The 17,531-nt window shown below is 40.7% G+C and overlaps 1 protein-coding gene across 3 annotated transcripts; it reads left to right on the forward strand.

Annotated features, from left to right (window-relative positions):
• The first annotated feature begins 1,214 nt into the window (after positions 1-1,214).
• LOC115692982 (probable protein phosphatase 2C 60) lies at positions 1,215-8,800 on the forward strand. Of its 3 annotated transcripts, XM_056318855.1 has the most exons (12): positions 1,215-1,594; positions 1,693-1,719; positions 2,358-2,480; positions 2,560-2,623; positions 4,744-4,852; positions 5,301-5,454; positions 5,659-5,784; positions 6,229-6,352; positions 7,101-7,177; positions 7,501-7,553; positions 8,211-8,265; positions 8,434-8,800. In XM_056318855.1, the coding sequence occupies exons 3-12, from the start codon at positions 2,364-2,366 to the stop codon at positions 8,662-8,664; spliced, it is 1,110 nt and encodes a 369-aa protein (XP_056174830.1). In that variant the 5' UTR covers positions 1,215-1,594; positions 1,693-1,719; positions 2,358-2,363; the 3' UTR covers positions 8,665-8,800. The 3 variants fall into 3 exon arrangements, with proteins under 3 accessions (XP_056174830.1, XP_030475824.1, XP_056174831.1); XM_030619964.2 differs by lacking the exon at positions 1,693-1,719 and having other exon boundaries at positions 1,216-1,594; XM_056318856.1 differs by lacking the exons at positions 1,215-1,594; positions 1,693-1,719 and adding an exon at positions 2,059-2,217.
• The last annotated feature ends 8,731 nt before the right edge of the window (positions 8,801-17,531 follow it).

A 17,531-nucleotide genomic window follows, 5' to 3' on the forward strand; every position in this document is an offset into this window, starting at 1 on the left:
ACATGCTACAAAAGAAAGAACACCAGTCATGTGAATCCGACATTCAATGTCTTCTTCGTCAGGCTAACACATGTCGGGCATAGATAGGTTGCATCTATTAACAGAGGTATTTAAGTGTAGGAAGATCGAGTTGGCCCAAGTTGTCCGCCGGAGCTATTGAAGTTTAGGTGAATGCAGAATCTAGCTAAACATGACAGGTTTTTAGGTGCCATCGGAGTTCTATTATTGACTTTCAAAAATCGAAGAAAGATATTTTGGTAAGACTCGGCACTTTTTTATTGGTTGGATGGACAATCATGTGATGCTCTGAAAGTACATAAAACTTACACCCTTTGGAAATTATGAAAAAAAAGGGTACAAATTTGCTAATATTTAGTTTGACCCCTCGTCCCTCTATGGACTAAGTTGATATAATGCAAAACTACGAGTATTTTAGTCCGTTTGGAGTGGATTTTTTTGGGCTAGAAATAGTACAAAGTTGAGGGAATGTGCACCCGATTAAATCTTATTGTGAATTTTAATGGAGTCTTAAACCTTTTTCTTCGCACAATCACGTCATGAACATTTTTCAACGAATTTACTTTTATGACACTCGAAATGTAATTAGTAGCTTAACTTGCGCTTTGCTTTTAAAGAACTCGACTGCATTTTTTATAAAACCTGTTTTAATTACTTCAATTGAAAAAATGGATTAGCTTTTGATTTCGCTATTATAAGTAAAGATTCACGTTTGGATTGTACACTTAAAAGATTGAAGACTCAATTACACTCTGTACGTAGAGTTTAAGACTTTGGTACGAGTTTTCTCATAGCACTGGTAGTGATGGAAAAGTTGTGGTGAAGTGGTAGAGAGCATATCAAAGGAAACTACATCTAAAATTTCTTTTTTCATTGGGTCAATTTGATAACCGAATTTCGAAATATTACGTCTCTTTGATCTCGAAGTACAATCATGACTGCACCGGGAAATTTCGGATTTCTTCGATTAGGTGGTATTTTCAATCGGTCGTAAGTCGCAAGTTACCAGTTTCACCAACTTCCGCGTTGCTTATAATTTTTTAAAAGAAGAGGTACAACAGATATAACTGCACTTTTGTTATAAAAATCATGGGAATGCGTGTATGTTTTTATGGTAAAGTAACGACGAGAAGTTGATGCACCTCGATGGCTACACCACAACGTACCCTCGTGATACCGAACAAACCTTCTTTACCAGAAAATCTCAGGACCCGGTCCGACACCGACACAGACAAGCTAGACATGGCCTAAACAAGTGGAAAAAAATGGCGTCACACGCTCTGGTCGACTGTGTCGTGCGCGAGAGCGAGACGAGACGCAAAGGAGAGAAGTTTCTTGAAAGTGGAAAGAACAATCCTTGACCCTCGTTCTCCTGGTGGATCACCACCACTCACCCAGTTACCAGAAACTTGACGGATCCATCTCTCTGTCTCCCTCGCTCTCGTTCATCTATGTCTTTTCGTTGAAATTGGAGCAACCCCTTTTCCTTAATCCTTCCCTACGCTCCTCCCTCTCGGATTCCGTGAAGACCCAAATGCGTCTTTGACCGGTTCTTGGCCCAAAGCACTTCAGCCGTGTAAGTGTGCCTCAGTGTCGTGTTGGGTTGTTGTCCACCTGATCTCGAGTGATTAATCCTACCCTTTTCTTGTGCTAATTTGAGGTCTTTCGGATCAGGCTTCATCTTACTTGGACTTGGGAGACGTGAGTCCTGCTATAACCTTTGCCTTACTCGCGTGATTATTGTAGTAATTTGATGTTAGCTTCTCGAGGCGTCGTCAGGGTACTGCATTGGTCACTGTTATTGGTTTGTTCTGTAGTTTCTGATTTGTTGGTGTTCCGTGCTTGATCGGGAATGTCTAGAGTTCGTCGATCTATTCATCCGGGGTAACGTCTTTGACTATTGACTGACAGTTGCTAAACTTTGGAAATACTAGCGGTCAGATTTCTATTTTGGGAATCTTGGTGGTTGAAGTGTTGATAGAGATATTAATTTGATACGAAGGTTGATAAATCCAACCATGAGGGACTTGGAATAGGGAAGCTCCAAAGGATGGAACACTGGCTTATGCGTGCCTCTATCTGATTTCGACATGGTTGTCGTGTGATTTTGGGCTTTGTTGAACCACAATGAACTTTTCTTGCACTTTTTCAAGATTATAGCCGAGGGCAAGAAATCGATCGTTGAAATAGGATTAATCGGTCTGGGAATTTCTTCTAGTATCTACTTATTCTGAATTTGACATTCATATGCTTTTTAGCCGGGGAGTTCTCTGTCATGTTGTTTTTTTTTTCCCTATTTGATCATCTGAGTGAAGTAATGTCTCATTTCTGACTTACAGACAGAAATGGGGATATATCTGAGCACTCCAAAAACTGAAAAGTTCTCAGAAGATGGCGAGAATGATCGAGTTAGATATGGCCTATCATCTATGCAAGGTTGGCGTGCGACGATGGAGGACGCTGTGAGTAACTTAGTTGAAGCTTTGCTGCTGTCACTCTGTGTTAGTATGGCATGTAATCAAAAGTCTGTTTTCTTTGCAGCATGCTGCCTATCCTGACCTGGATGCTTCCACCTCATTCTTTGGTGTTTATGATGGCCATGGAGGTATTACCAACAATATTTTTCGATGCCAAATATCTTTTATCTTAAAGAACCAAAGTTAGCCTAGACAGACCTGCTCCTCTGTTCCATATTCAAGTCAGAGGTCCATCTGGTTATTGATGTTTAGTGATTCTTTGTCTATTGAATTGCCATCGATGTGCCATCTCATGAATTAATGCAAGTGCTTTTTGCTGCATCAGAGAGTTTTGAATATTGATAAGCTAGTGAGTCATGAGCATGTTGATCCTGTGGCAGATCTCTCAGAGACTCCTAATCAATTATCAATAGCAATGCAGTTGCCTTCTTCTGATGTTAATTACATCTCTACTAACTGTTCCATGGCCACTTTTAGTTATTCACATCATATGTGTGGAGTGCAAGTACCAGGTTGGTGTTTAATGGAGGCATCTTTAGCTTTCTGCACCCGTCAATCTAATCAGCAGTTTTACTTGTACTGCTTGGCCTGAAAACAGGTCATTAAAATTCCTATATAGGACATGGGCATATCCATCTTAACTTACATGATGCATCGAATTATCAAATCATCATATGGCTAATGTGAAATGCATATGGCTTTAAAATAAGTTGATTGAGGTTCCAATAGTGTCGTACAAAAGATGTACTCCATTTCACAATTTGAAATCTTTGTGCGATTGATATGGTTTTCATAATGATAATGACTTTCATGAATGATGAACTACTGCCTTTATTTGTACTGTTTTCGGATTGTTGCCAGAAATTACAGAAGGTAAACCCCTGTATATATAATGATACAAGACATCATTTAAAACCTAGCAGTGTTATCACATGCCACAAAGCATTGGTCAATCAAATTCTGGACTTGTTAGAGTGAGCTTTTGGGAAGCCTCATTGGTCAGCTTCAGCTTCTCACTGAAGACTTCATGTAGTTATAAAGTTATAGGATTTCTGAAGATGGAAAATGAATGCATGAAATGCTTTCATCAACGGCTCAATCTATCAGATTCAAACACTTGTTCACAGGTTCAGTTGATTATGTCTGATATTTTTTGCATTCAATTTGTAGAAGATCTTTGTTCACTAATTATTTTACATCTGCATGAGGGCTTTTGGGAGAAAAAGAAACCTATTAAATCAAATTGGTCCGAACCAAACTAAACCAAGTTGGCAGTTTTGGTCTGTCAATTTGTTTGTTTGTTTCGGTTTGGAGTTCTTACTGAGTCATTGGTTCATATTTAGTTTATCCAATTGAAATAATTTATAAACCCAATCAAACTAGCTATATGTATAGTAATGAATATTTTCCGACCAAAAAAACACGTAATGAATATTTTTATTAGTCATCATACAATAGGAATGTTTGGCCTCTAGCACTTGATGGGAGGTTATTGTGGTTATTTGGTTTTGTTGTTTGTGTACTGTATACTTTCGTTCAGTGCCTTGACAATTCATAAATTTTAAGCTCTTTTTTTTTTCGATATTTATGAAGAGAGTCACAAGTCTTTGCCGTGCCGTTTTGTATCTGATGTTGGAGATAAAAAGTCATTAGCCAATGTTATTGTCCTTATGAAATTCCCGGCTCTGCTTTAATAACTGAAAACCAAACTGAATAAAATCGGGACCCAATTTATCACATTGGTTGCAAATTTTCGAACAATAGTTGTTGGTTGAGTCGTAAATATACTCTAAAATGAACAGCTAATCCAAACTGCACCTTCTAGCCGTTTCCTACTAAGTGAGGTCAGCTATATGGTTTCCCTTATGCATTTGCTGTCTGTCCTCTATTCTGAACACCTCTATTTTAAATCCCACCAAATAAATTGACTGGACTGAATTTAGAAAATGTAGATCTTAAGAAAATAGCCTGCATATCCCAACAAAACTGTCAGCTATAGTGGAGTTCAGATTTTATGTATTATGTTTGTTCTTTTCGGGGAAGGGAATAATCCAGGTAAAGTTTTGTGTTTGATTTGGTGTACTTTGAAAGGGCCAGATCTTCATATCTAACATTACTGGTCTTGTATTTCTGCCATTTTTGTCCGATATGCTAAATTCTAGGGGTATATGGTCTAAAGCTAAATGCTTAAGATTAATTTTGCTGCTTGACATCAGATAGTTGTTGTGACATGTACTCTTTCTTGCAGGGAAAGTGGTCGCAAAGTTCTGTGCCAACTATCTTCACCAGCAGGTCCTCAAGAATGAGGCATATGCAGCCGGAGAAATAGGAATATCCCTTCAGAAAGCTTTTCTCCGGTGATTTCCTTCAGTCATGAATCTTCTGTTCCTCTTACATTTTCTCTCTGGGGAAACCATCTTCCTAAACATGTATTCACGATGATAAATTAGCTTTGAAGAAGTTTTGGTAGCCACTCAGTTTCTGTTTGTGCAAGGATTACTTGTCATTGATGGTTGCCTGTAGTCATGAAGTGGAATAGAACCAAAGTGCACGCAGTATGTGCTTATCTCAGCAGGTGCTGTTGCTCTCTGGAGTAAGATATCATAAGTAGAACCTGGCTACTGAAACTCAAACTTCATCTAGGTTCTTAGCTCGTTAGATAAGTACTATAAAACAGGAGAATCTATTTTGAGATCTAAAACTCATTAATTTCTGAGTAGGATTTTCTGAAACTTTAATCATATCTAGCAGCTACTGACATGCTATCCTTTCTTCTCTGTTGCAAATGGTGTTATGTTGTTGCAGAATGGATGAAATGATGCGAGGTCAAAGGGGTTGGAGGGAATTAGCTGCTTTTGGAGATAAAATCAACAGATTTACAGGAATGATAGAGGGACTTATATGGTCTCCAAGGGGTGCAGATAGCAATGGCAAGAATGATGATTGGGCTTTTGAGGAGGTATGTGTCAGAAGCAATGGGATCAGTTTTGCTCGTTTTCTGTACTTGCCATTTGCACTAAATGTTATATCTCACTATAATTTTTTGTTGCATTCGGCAAAAACGAACAGAAAATAAAAATAGTTTCTTCTTGTTTTGATGTGGCCGTTATTACCTGTCATTTTTTGTATCCTTATTTATGTTTTGTCCTTGAGTAATCTACAGGGCCCTCATTCTGATTTTGCTGGCCCTTCTGCCGGGTGCACAGCCTGTGTTGCCGTTATCCGAAATAACAAACTAGTTGTTGCCAATGCTGGTGATTCTCGATGTGTCCTGTCTAGAAAGGGTCAGGTAATTTTTTATCGCAATATATTCATTTTTGCTTTGCTATTTGAGCACTATTATGTTTTCAAATATTATGATTGTATAGGCCATTGTCCAGCTATATACATGAGAAGATCATTTGATTTAAGGTCAATCCTCTCATCCTCATCAAGGTGGTCAGTTGATCTCCATCCAAACCTTCCTCCTATAATTGCCCTTCCACCTAGAAATGACAATAGTAACTCCAAAACAAATACCGAACCACCAAATAACCCTCTACTTGCTAATATTAGTGGACTTGACAATAGAACCAGCATTTCTCGGCCAGTTTACCAACAAGACCAACCTGAACCATCTACTGAAAACCCAGATTCTCCTCATCATGCACCTACTTACTCCCAATTAATGCAAAGAGTGGCCTGAGCAACCAAATTAATTGTTCCTAGTTGGTCACCGTCTTGCTTGTAACAGGCATACAATCTGTCTAGAGACCACAAACCTGAATTGGAGGCTGAAAAGGAGAGGATTCTAAAAGCTGGAGGTTTTATCCATGCTGGACGAGTGAATGGAAGCTTAAATCTTGCAAGAGCTATAGGTATCTGACCTTTCACGACTAGGTTTTGTTGGGATTTCAACCTCAATCTGATCGTCTTTGCATACTTCTGCTTGATATTGGAAAGGAAGTTTCTGAACTTATTTGCCATCGATGCCAATGTTTCTATAACCGGGCCTGACCGGCCAGATCAAGCAGTTGATCTTGGGATGATTTCATGTTCAGGTCCAGTTTGGACCATCTAATGTGGTAGGAAAAACTGGACTAAACCTTTGTTCATACGGTTCAGCTGGTTGAATTGAATAGGAGCAGATTCGGTCCAAACTGGTAACAAGGGCAAAATTTATAAAATGTGGTGGTGGAGAGTTGACCAAGGGAGCGATTTTTAACTACCTCGGTTAGCCCTTTTCCATTTAGCCACAAGCTATCTTTATAGTAGCAGTGACAAAAAGAAATTATTGCTGTCTTATACAAGCCCAGAGCAATGAATTTATTGCTATCTTGATGCTCCAGGCATTGTGTAGGCTGTTCCCTTTGACTCCTAACTCTGCATTGGGAGGCTTCAATCCTTCAACCACTAGGCCAACAGTAATTATTCCAATGATAAGCTAGCAGGTCAACCAGTTTGAACGCCTGAACCAATAGATCTTCTGATTGGTTCTCTCCCTTCCGGTTTTGCAAACAATGCTTTTCACAATGCCTTCTTTATTTTATATAGCATCTCTAAGTACATGTTTCTTTTTTACCTATATACTGTCAACGGGTAATTGCTTTCACTTGCTTGCTGCAGGTGACGTGGAATTTAAGCAAAATAAATTTCTGCCTGCTGAAAAGCAAATTGTAACTGCAAATCCAGATCTAAATACTGTACGTGCATCTTTTAAGCAGCTACTCTCTTTTGGCAACAAATTTTATGGGATGATATGTTTAACTGCCTTCCAGCTGACAATTTCTCATCTTTTTTCTCCTCTTGCACGAGGTATGGCTATTTGAGAGAGATTTTAGGTGTAGGATGTTAAATATTGAAATAATCTGACTCACATCTATTGGGGCATTTTTGTCGATGTTCTTGCTTTTTCTGGGCATACTTGTCTGTGTATCATTTAGACTATAAATAAATATGCATTCGACTTAAAAACTTCTCTCTCTTTCTATTTGTCTAATTATCCCTTTTAACTGTTCTATGATAGGTTGACCTTTGTGAGGATGATGATTTTATCGTGCTAGCATGTGATGGCATCTGGTATGCATCTTATGACACTATGACGCTTACCAATTTCAATATGACAAATAAGAATTAACTTGAGTTTGATGCCGAAAGAAAGTTTGTGCTCTGCACTCACAGTGGAATATGAATTAGAGCCAATGTGAGCATCTGCCATGTGTGCACCCTCATGCGCACCCGTGAGTGTTGTTTTTAAAGATCTCATTGCACCTCGTTTCGAGATGTACCAGAAAGATGACATGTTAGCCTACAGTTCTAAAATAGTCCTCCGACAATTTTGAATTCCTAGTTGTAGTTTACTTGGCATCACCATAATCAACTTCTTAATAGGCACTGTTTGAAATGATATGTAGGCCATCACTCTCTTTCAGAGTTTCGCTTTACCTTGTCTTGTAGATCTTATAAATAAGCAGTGTTCTTTCTTCCATTTTGAATCATTGAGTCTAATCCTATGTTATGCATGGAGATTGTTTTGTCTGTGGAAAATATTATTTTATTCTCTTTTTGTGGAGTTTTCTTCTCAATTTTTTCGACATTAGTAAATATTTTACAGTAATCTATACAACATTTTTCTTGGACAATGTTGCCCTGTCAATTTGTCTTCCCATTGTCTTCCCATTTTCCTTACTTGTGGGGTTGTCCTAATGATGTTCTATTTGCAATCTGTGCATTTAGGGATTGCATGTCCAGCCAGCAGCTAGTGGATGTCGTGCATGAGCAGTTAATTTCTGTAAGTGGACTAGACCTCGTGGAATTCTGGTTTCTTAATCTTAGGGCTTGTGTAGAGTGACTTCTGCTTTTAACCTTTGACTAGTGAGTAGTGTGGAACTCGGATCGACTTTTATATAACCTGAAAAACTTGAAAAGAAATTGATGGTTAACATTGTGCACTGTGCAGGAAACGAAGCTCTCTACTGTGTGCGGGAGAGTTCTTGATCGTTGTTTATCACCATCTACTGCCAATGGCGAGGGATGTGACAACATGACGATGATATTAGTGCAATTCAAGAAACCGACCCCAACAATTACAGAATCGATTGAAGAGCTATCTTTGCCTTCTGAATCTGCCGACAGTGCCCTGAATCCGGGGGATAACGAACTAAAACCAGATGAAGTCGAATCGAAATAGTACTTACGTGTAAGATTTTCGATGCCACTGATCATAAGGACCTGATTTCCTGGAAATGTTCAGTTTAATCTGCAATTGTATATAACATGCCATTGTATATGATCAATCGATTGATGAATCCATGGCTACTTGTTTAGCTTTGTGGCAATGCTATAAAAGATAAATCATTCGCATAAATATTAAACTCTCTTCAGAGCTAGGATAAGATCTTGATAGTTGAATCTCTTTCTGGTTGAAGGAATATACATTCTTCAAATCGAACTCAGAGCTTTCCCATTTTCTTGGAGCTCTGTGCTGATTTTCAAGTCAAACCTAGTGTGATTCCGAGATTACGCTTCTCTTGCGGTCGACTGTTTACCAAAGCCCCTCATTGCTGGGTGCTAAGGGAAGGAAGTAAACACCAGCGATGGGGAAACTATTGAAAGTGTCACGCCTCGAATCCCATCGAGCTCGCGACATCCCGCTCCGGTCGAAATATTGCGATGTCCCAGGAACGCCGCCGACCCAACCCAAACATCATAGTTAAATCGCGGCGGAAGCAATCAAAAATTCCCGGACAATAAAATTGGAGAACACCAGGAAGGAACAAATCGACAAACCACCAAGCATATATTACACTTCCAAATATTTACATCATCCGCCAATACAAACCATAAAATAATTTATAAGCACACCGAACTATAAACTCCAAACCACCAAATTATTAAGATCAGCTCTCTAGGTCAGCACTATCCAAAAATGGGGCGCATCCTCCTCCCAGAACTATCCCCTACGCCCTCTCGAAGGCGTCCACTCTGACTCACTGTCCTCGGCATCACCACTTGAATCCTCCGCAGCTGTCTGCTCACCCGACGACTCCGAGTCGACCTCAACCTCGACATTTAGGCGGGGCTCTAAAATGGTTTGGTTGAAACAACCATGAGATCACATCTCAATAAGTCACAACCTAAGCCCCACCTAAGCTATCACGTAATTCCAGACACATCCAAAGCGCAACCAAACAACCACACAATCAGCAATCAAACATTCACACATACCTGGACTCTCTGCATACGCACCATACCCGTTAGCCCACAATCCCAACATACAATTCTTGCACACATGCCATCACACACTTTCCACATATCAATACACACGCCAATCATACCACAGCAGTACATCACAGCCGCGCGCGTGCCTCGATTATAAAGCAAAACGTACTTGGGCACGTCCCATACCATGCCTAGCAGATTTTACCCCATAATCGCGCACTGCATTACGCGATACAAACACACTCGCACACCAACTCACACCACGCGTCACTTTCTCAAACCTCGCACCTCAAGCCAATTCCCGCTCATTCTCAACCTTTCCACCACTACCGCGCCCGCGTAAAAGCATCAGGCCAACGGTCTTCTGACCTCGTTAGGCATCGACACCCCGTCGGGCCGGGCATCGTCACCTCGTCAGGGACGGCATCGTCCCGCGTAAACGAACACGCCTCAGGACGAAATCCTACACACACTTTCCTTCTACCGCGCCCGCGTAAAACGCATCAGGCCAACGGTCTTCTGACCACGTCAGGCATCGTCACCCCGTCGGGCCGGGCATCGTCACCTCGTCAGGGACGTTATCGTCCCGCGTAAACGTATACGCCTCAGGACGGACCTCACCCCGCGTAAACGTACACGCCTCAGGGTCTCACTTTTCAAACCAATCCTACATTCCAGTACCTTCGTTCCACTCAAACCACATTTGTCACACGGCCACACCTACACACTGCCAAACACGCACACCTCACACACATTTCACAATTTCACATTCTCGTCACACGAACACGCCACCCAATCACACATTCTTGGCACGCGAATGCACTATCACACCACCACATCTCACGGCCAAGCACACACTGCATATCACCAATCCACATTCAGCCCAAGCATAATCCAAATCAGCCCACGATCACAAATCACACAACCACGTACACAATTCAATTCATAGCATAATTCCCACTGATCGATTGCACAATTCAACCCCAATCCAGTCACAACATCACGGTCCTACCCAAGCTTTCTATACCTCAAATTTTCGTCGCCAAATCAGTCCACAACCACCAAATAACCAGTCTCTCAATTCAGCCCCAAACAGCCCCTAAAACAGTCACAAAATCCCCTAAACCGAACCCTAAACAGTGACCGGAATCCCATCAAAATAAATAGTAAACGAACTCCAAAAATTCTAAATTTTGGATATGTCGCAAAACACATCCCGATAAAAATTTCTTATGAAGAATACGAAATCCGGTTCAATCTACAACCATGCCTTTTTGTCCCTCAAAATCAGACCAAAATCAGTTCGCTCTAACAGACTATTTTGTCCTCAAAATACATTTATTTCAACACAAAAATCACCTTGAAAAGCTTTGAAATTTTTATATGTTATAGCCACAAATGTCCCCAACAGGTTTTGTGAAGGAAGTGTTTTGAGAATAGGCCTGGAAAAATTTATAAAAATTCGAACAGACCCGAAGGTCGGGTGAACAGTAAATCGGGCAGTTTTATTTCGGTCCAAAGATGGACTTCCGAATGGCACCAAATGATTTCCAAAAATTCCCAAATTAATATATGTTATACTTCAAAATGTTGGAAACAACTTTCATGAAGAAAACTTCCTCAAATTCGACCCTCAAAATTTTCTACAAAAATAGCAAACCGAGTGGGTACAGTAACCGCGAATCCGCGATTCACCCCGAACCTCATGGATTCAAACCCGAACCGATTTCTACCGAATTCCAACAGCCAAAACTCATTTCCCGACGTCTAATCCAACCTGCAACAACCACTAACAGTCATACTCAGCCACCAATAGCCATGATTAACCACCAATAATCATGATCAATACCTTAATCACCCTCTAAATCCTCTAAACCATACCCGAACGAGTCCGAAAATACCCGACGTCCTAAATAGGGATTAGATCGCGACTTACCGGACTCTAGACTAACTCGGCTAGAGCGGGAAGGTGGAACGGCTGGCCGGCGTGGCTCCGGCGAAACTCCGGCGAGAGAGAAAATGAAGGAAAATGGAGAGAAAGTGGAGAGAAAAGGTGGGAAAATGGGGAGAAAATTTCTGAAGAGGGCTGGTCTGCACGTGAGAGTGAGTGAGGAGAGAGAGAGATCAGCCAACTTGGTCAAATAATTTAATTAGGGGTGCCATGTGTCAAGCTTAGGTAAAAAGGACTAAAATGCCCCTAATTAAATGGTTCCTATTCATTCTTATCTAAAAAGAGAGGGGCAAAAGGGTCAATGGTCCCCAAGGATGCAGCTGATATTTATCCATAATTATCCCAATTTATCCAAAAAAAATTCGGACCCAAAAATTAGCCCAGGGGCAAAATGGTAATTTTCCGGTCCCGGGGCGAAATTCCAATTTTCGCACATACGCGTTCCATATGTGCGTGGCCAACATAATGCGGTGTCGGAATCGCGAAATTCACTTTCTAAGCCCTTGAAAATCAACTGCGAAGTTCCGGGAATAAAACAATATTATTTTTCCAATTTTTGTCAAAATTCCAATTTTTGTCCAAAACTGTTCCAAATGCACGTGGCCAACCCAAAATGACGCTAGCCTCGAAAAATAATCTCAAACGACTTCAAAATCAAACATTGGTGTCCACATGGGCAAAACCGTAATTTTTCCGGCCCCGGACCGAAATCTATTTTTTTTGCAGAAATGGGTGGCCCAAAGGTTGGCCAAGCCAAAAACGTCATCGGCCGCTCAAAATTATCACTTTTCAAAATTCTCAATTCCCGGTCCCGAATTCCAAGAAATGACTAAAATTGACCAATCGCGACTTTAGCTTATCTCTTGCTAACGAGTGGCTCATTAGGATTACGCGCTCTCAACCCGTGACCGACACCGAGTCAAATCACGTTTAAGTTTACTCTACCCGGAACGACCTCGGTTGTCATATAATTGCGAGGGTCTGTCACTAGTGCCCTTCGGACACGATCAATCAAATAGACTGGTCTCGGTTGGCTCAAAACATTCCCTCGTCAATCCATATGGTCGAAGATCGAATCCAGGTCGAGTTCTTTAGTCGTGCGAACTCAATCCCGTAATAGCCTTACCCCTAAGGTTAGCATCCCGAGAATGCGCGAGTCCCGGGTAAGATCTCACTATAGTGCATTGGTCAAATTCATTTCTTAAATTCCGGGAAAAGGATCGAAAATTCAGACTGTTACAGAAAGAGTCTTGATTGTGGACAGTGGATGTCCTTTGGCCTTCATGCTGTTCAAGAACGAACTCATCCGAAAGACCAGAGAGCAGCAGGCGATGAGGGAGAGTACATCTAAATCAGTCTACGCCGCTGCCGGTCGAGAAGGCTATGGGGCGTAATCTTGGGTAGGTTTAATCTGTCGTGAGTCCGTCTCGACAACATGACATTGCTCTTAAACTGTTCCTAACATATCAAAGTATGGAGGAACCCACAATCAGATGCTTTTACAGTAAAATCAATAGTAGATCATAACACACAGGAAAACCGCTAGACAATGGTGCTTGAAAGTAACTTGGATCTCCATTTTTCGGGATTCTGATGGAAATTGCACAAATAAACTTGTGTTCTTAAAAAGAAAGGGCATTTGATATGGCAAATTAAGTGAAAGTTTCAGGATCAGATAAAATCCTAAACCACACCAAGCTCTTGTAAGGTTTTTATAAAGAAGACTCCAAAATCTTACCTGCTAAATAAAACCCAAAACAGAACCTGAGTAAACCTGCTCCATCCCTAGCTGTCAGATGGCTTTCCTGGGTCAATTACTTACTGGTTGCTTACTTCGCGCTTGTGCGAGCATGTCTATATTCATATTTTTGAATCGTTAGGTAACCCATTAATATGAGATGTGATGTAAGAGAAAAAGATGAGATTTCGCACTAAGTTATTGCATCTTTTTGCAAAAGCGTCTCATACTTTTTGAAGGCCTAAGATTCATGCGTCGAATAAAGGAACGCCATAATGTTAAGTTTACTGAGCACACAAAATATTAGTGTAAATGATCTTTCTAGTGTATTTTTTTAACTAAACTGCAGTGTGAACTTTTTTTGTTTAAATAATTTGTTGCGCATCTGACCATGGCACTCACCAAAGTTTTAAAGTCAATGAAAATATTTATTTATGTTAAACACGCATAAGCGAAATGTTCAATAAATATTCAACATTATCTTCTTCGTCGTGTCAAACGATTAGATCACAATGCATTGGCACTTTGAATTAGTATTTTGCACATTTTTTTTTTCATCCGCATCATCTTTAATATGAGCAGTTGTAAATTGAGAATTTATCTAGACACTCAGCTCAATTGCAATAAAGGTGGCTTGAACAAAAAAAAAAATATAAAACCTGGGTAACACCTCAAAGTCCTATGCCGGATGAAAGAGATCATGCCGGGTGATTCGTAAATAAGATCTATCCCAAATGATTCGCCACTTTGTGGTTTATATTGGAGTAATCCTTTTGAGACCTTAACTCATGTCGACCGGGTCGACTTGGTATAGATTATATCAATTCAAGATCCCTTCCAGCATGATTTGAGGACGAACAAGTCGTTCAGGCGATTCTCGAGAGCTTTAGCAGGGTTGAAGGCGATCACCGGACAAAATGACTCGCGACAGACTTATGGGAAGACCCACACCTAAATTGTCAACACTTTGCGTGGTTATATACCATTCCTTTTGGCCCATATGACGTCGTTGCAAATTGTATGCCATATTGGCACGAATTTGCTTCGTGTTCTTCCTCTTTGCCTTCCATTCCCTCTTGCCTATGTTCTGTAGTCGAAGTCCTATGAGGACATTTAGATGCAATCTGCTTTTTAGCATGACACGGGAAGCATTTGGCATTAGAACCCTTAGGAGGAACATTAGAGGATTTATGGTGATTCTTCCCAGGAGCATTGGATTGAGTATTCCATGTAGTTTCTGAAAAAGGAAACGGGCTTGGACTGTAGTGTGTTGCTACTTAGGGAAGTTTGATGCCTGTTGGATGCAGTCCTGTAGTAAGATTCATACCCATCTGGTAAGCTTCCTCCAAAGTCTGCAGCGAAAGCAGCTTAACTTCATGCTTAATGTCAGCGTTGAGACCCTTGATAAACCTAGTCAGAGTTGCCATAGGTTCCTCTTCCAAATTGCAATACATTAGCGTAATTCATCGAACCTATTCATGTAATCAGTGGATCTTTCAGAAAATGGGTTCATATTCGAAGAGTGCGATGTAATTGTTTGATCTTATAGGAGATCTTCTATAATTTCGCACCGAAGAAGATCCTTTTCCTTCCCTTTTTTCGGTGAGGGGCAAGGAGATTGATCGAGAAAGATCTCTCGCACCCCTAGGTATTCTCTACCTACCCACCTGCCTCTACCATACTCCAGCTTGGTAGTTCCGTACTTACACTTTCTACCCTATAGGGATTTCTCCTAGACACTAGGAGACAATTTTTTGAGATTCCAAGTTCAATCCAGTGACTGTCTTCCATAGTTGGCAGGAAAGCATTTATCTTTCGGCTTCTGTTTTCTCTCAGCCCCAGTAGCTACGAGTTCCTCACTTACATGCTTTAGGTTCATTTGAGTGAATGTCAATGATGGTTGGCGGAGCCTACAAGTTTCAAATTCGCATAACGAATCCTATGGCTATCAGACATATCCTACCACTCAAAGCAATCCTCTAGATCAGCTAACCAATCAAGGAATGCATACGGTTCAGCTCCGCCATCAAAACTGTCTCCCTGAATCTTAACCTTTTTGGTTATATGCCCATCAAGATCCGACCGGTACCTCGTCTCTCTCTCTCTCTCTCCGAACAACTACACATGCTCCTCTCTCATCCCTCTCTCTGTCAAATTCTACACGCCTGAGATTCTTATCCTGAGGACTCTATTGTCTGAGAAACTCATCTCTGTTATCCTCGTGCCAACCCTTAACAACCCCCATATATACTTCATGTTCACTCCTAGTGTTAGGTTCACGCGGTGCGACATTTCTATGGACTTCTCTAACAACATTTCTCCTAGAGGAACACCCAAAATTCTTGGACCCTGACTTGATTGAGAGGTGTTTGCAGGTGCTTGACTAGGACTAGAAGCTTCTGCGTTTTGGGTGTTCATTCTCGACTCGACAGGTTATTTACCCATGCTAACTGACATCTACGTCACTAAGGTAGTGATATATGCTAAGAGACATGTATTAAAGGTATCAAACCATACATCAACCTTCTTCTAAAGTGTATTTATTATACATTCAAGTGTACTGTGTCTCAGTACTAGTTTTTTATACTCTTCCCTATGAATGGCGAGAAAATATTGAATACTTGACTAGTGCCAAGTAGGATATACTTTGCATCCATTGACTCACAGTGGGTCCCACTCAAAAACTTCTCCTTTTTCTGCTCTCTCTCTCTCTCTCTCTCTCTCTCTCTCTGCTTTCTTTTTCTTTCTTCGGCAATTAATCACCCTCACCTGTGCTCGATCGATCTTGCCCTCAAACAATCACCCTCGCCACTCTTTCACCTTCAATGCCGTAAGCACTACCCAAAAGCCACTTGGTCCAAGGAAACACTCACTCTTTAACTTTCTTAATTACAGGAAATTCAGAACCTCTTCTGTCTGAGTTTCTTCTACAAACTCCTCTAGACAAAGAAAGTCCCGATTTTGGGTTTTGGGTCTTCGACACCTGTTGCTGTTAATGGCATCCATTGAGCACTTTTTGCTCAAGTGACAGCAATTCTGTAGGTTCTACTCGTCGAAGATAGAAGAAGAAGAAAAAGAAAGTGTGAAGAGAGAATGAGTGGGTGTAAGGGAGTAAAAAAAAAGAGGACAAGGGCATTAGAAGTGCTATAATTTTTGGATGGCGCTCACTTTAGTATCAAAACTATTCGTCAGATCACTTAAGTGCTAAATCAAAGAAAAACGATCACTTAAGTGCCTTCGTCGACAAATTCCGGCAAAAAATTCTACGTTGCTATTTTAATAAAATGTTAAATAGACATGGCTTTTTTTTATTTAATAAAAAAAAGCAAGTCCAAAGTAGACGATGAAGTGGCCATTTCATACCCAAATTTCTCCTCTTTTTCAAATCCTAAGGATGCTTGCAGATTTGTCCCAAAATTTACCTTTCCATGAAACCCTAATTCAAGCATACGATTTTCAAGCAAAATTAAGGGCTGAATCTTGCAATTGAGAAGAGAATAAGTAGAAGCGGCTCAACTACAAAACAGCAGAGCTCATGCACTGCTCACAGAACTCAAATGCTGAGATTAACCAAAACAAAAAACGAACTAAATATCTCTAGGATAAACAAAAATCAAGGAAACTACTAAAACAACACTTAATCTAATTTTATTTAATTTTCTAACCTAATGAAATAAACCGAATTGCCCAATGATAAGAGAAAATTATTGAGAATTCAAAGTTTAGGATAACAACCTCTCCGTGGATCAGTTGATCCTTGCTATGCGGCGGACAAATCCCACAGGCGGCTGAAACAAACGAAACTTGGGTGAGGATTCTTTTTTGTTTTTAAGAAAAGAAGGTACACTGAAAGAAAATACACCAAAAAGATAAATAAGAAAAAGCGGTTGATATCGAATTGGGTTTGGTCCGTCTGTGGGTTGGGAACACCTAGATGTTGTTACGGATGGTGGCAGTTCATGTCTCCTGCAAGTTGCAGCAGCGGCGTCTAGACCAAGCGAACGACTATGGCGCAGCGAGCTTGAGGTCTTCTCGCATTGTCTTACAACTTGCTTAGTTGGCGTCGGTCCTGGATTCTGGTTGCAGATTCGGCCTGCAGAACAAGCTCATTTCCCAACGATGACGGTGTCTGATTGCGTGTTTGTTG

This window comes from Syzygium oleosum, unplaced genomic scaffold, assembly GCF_021117445.2.
Source record: "Syzygium oleosum isolate NSW1041296 unplaced genomic scaffold, Sole_v2.1 Sole_v2.16, whole genome shotgun sequence".
Classification (NCBI taxonomy): Eukaryota; Viridiplantae; Streptophyta; class Magnoliopsida; order Myrtales; family Myrtaceae; genus Syzygium; species Syzygium oleosum.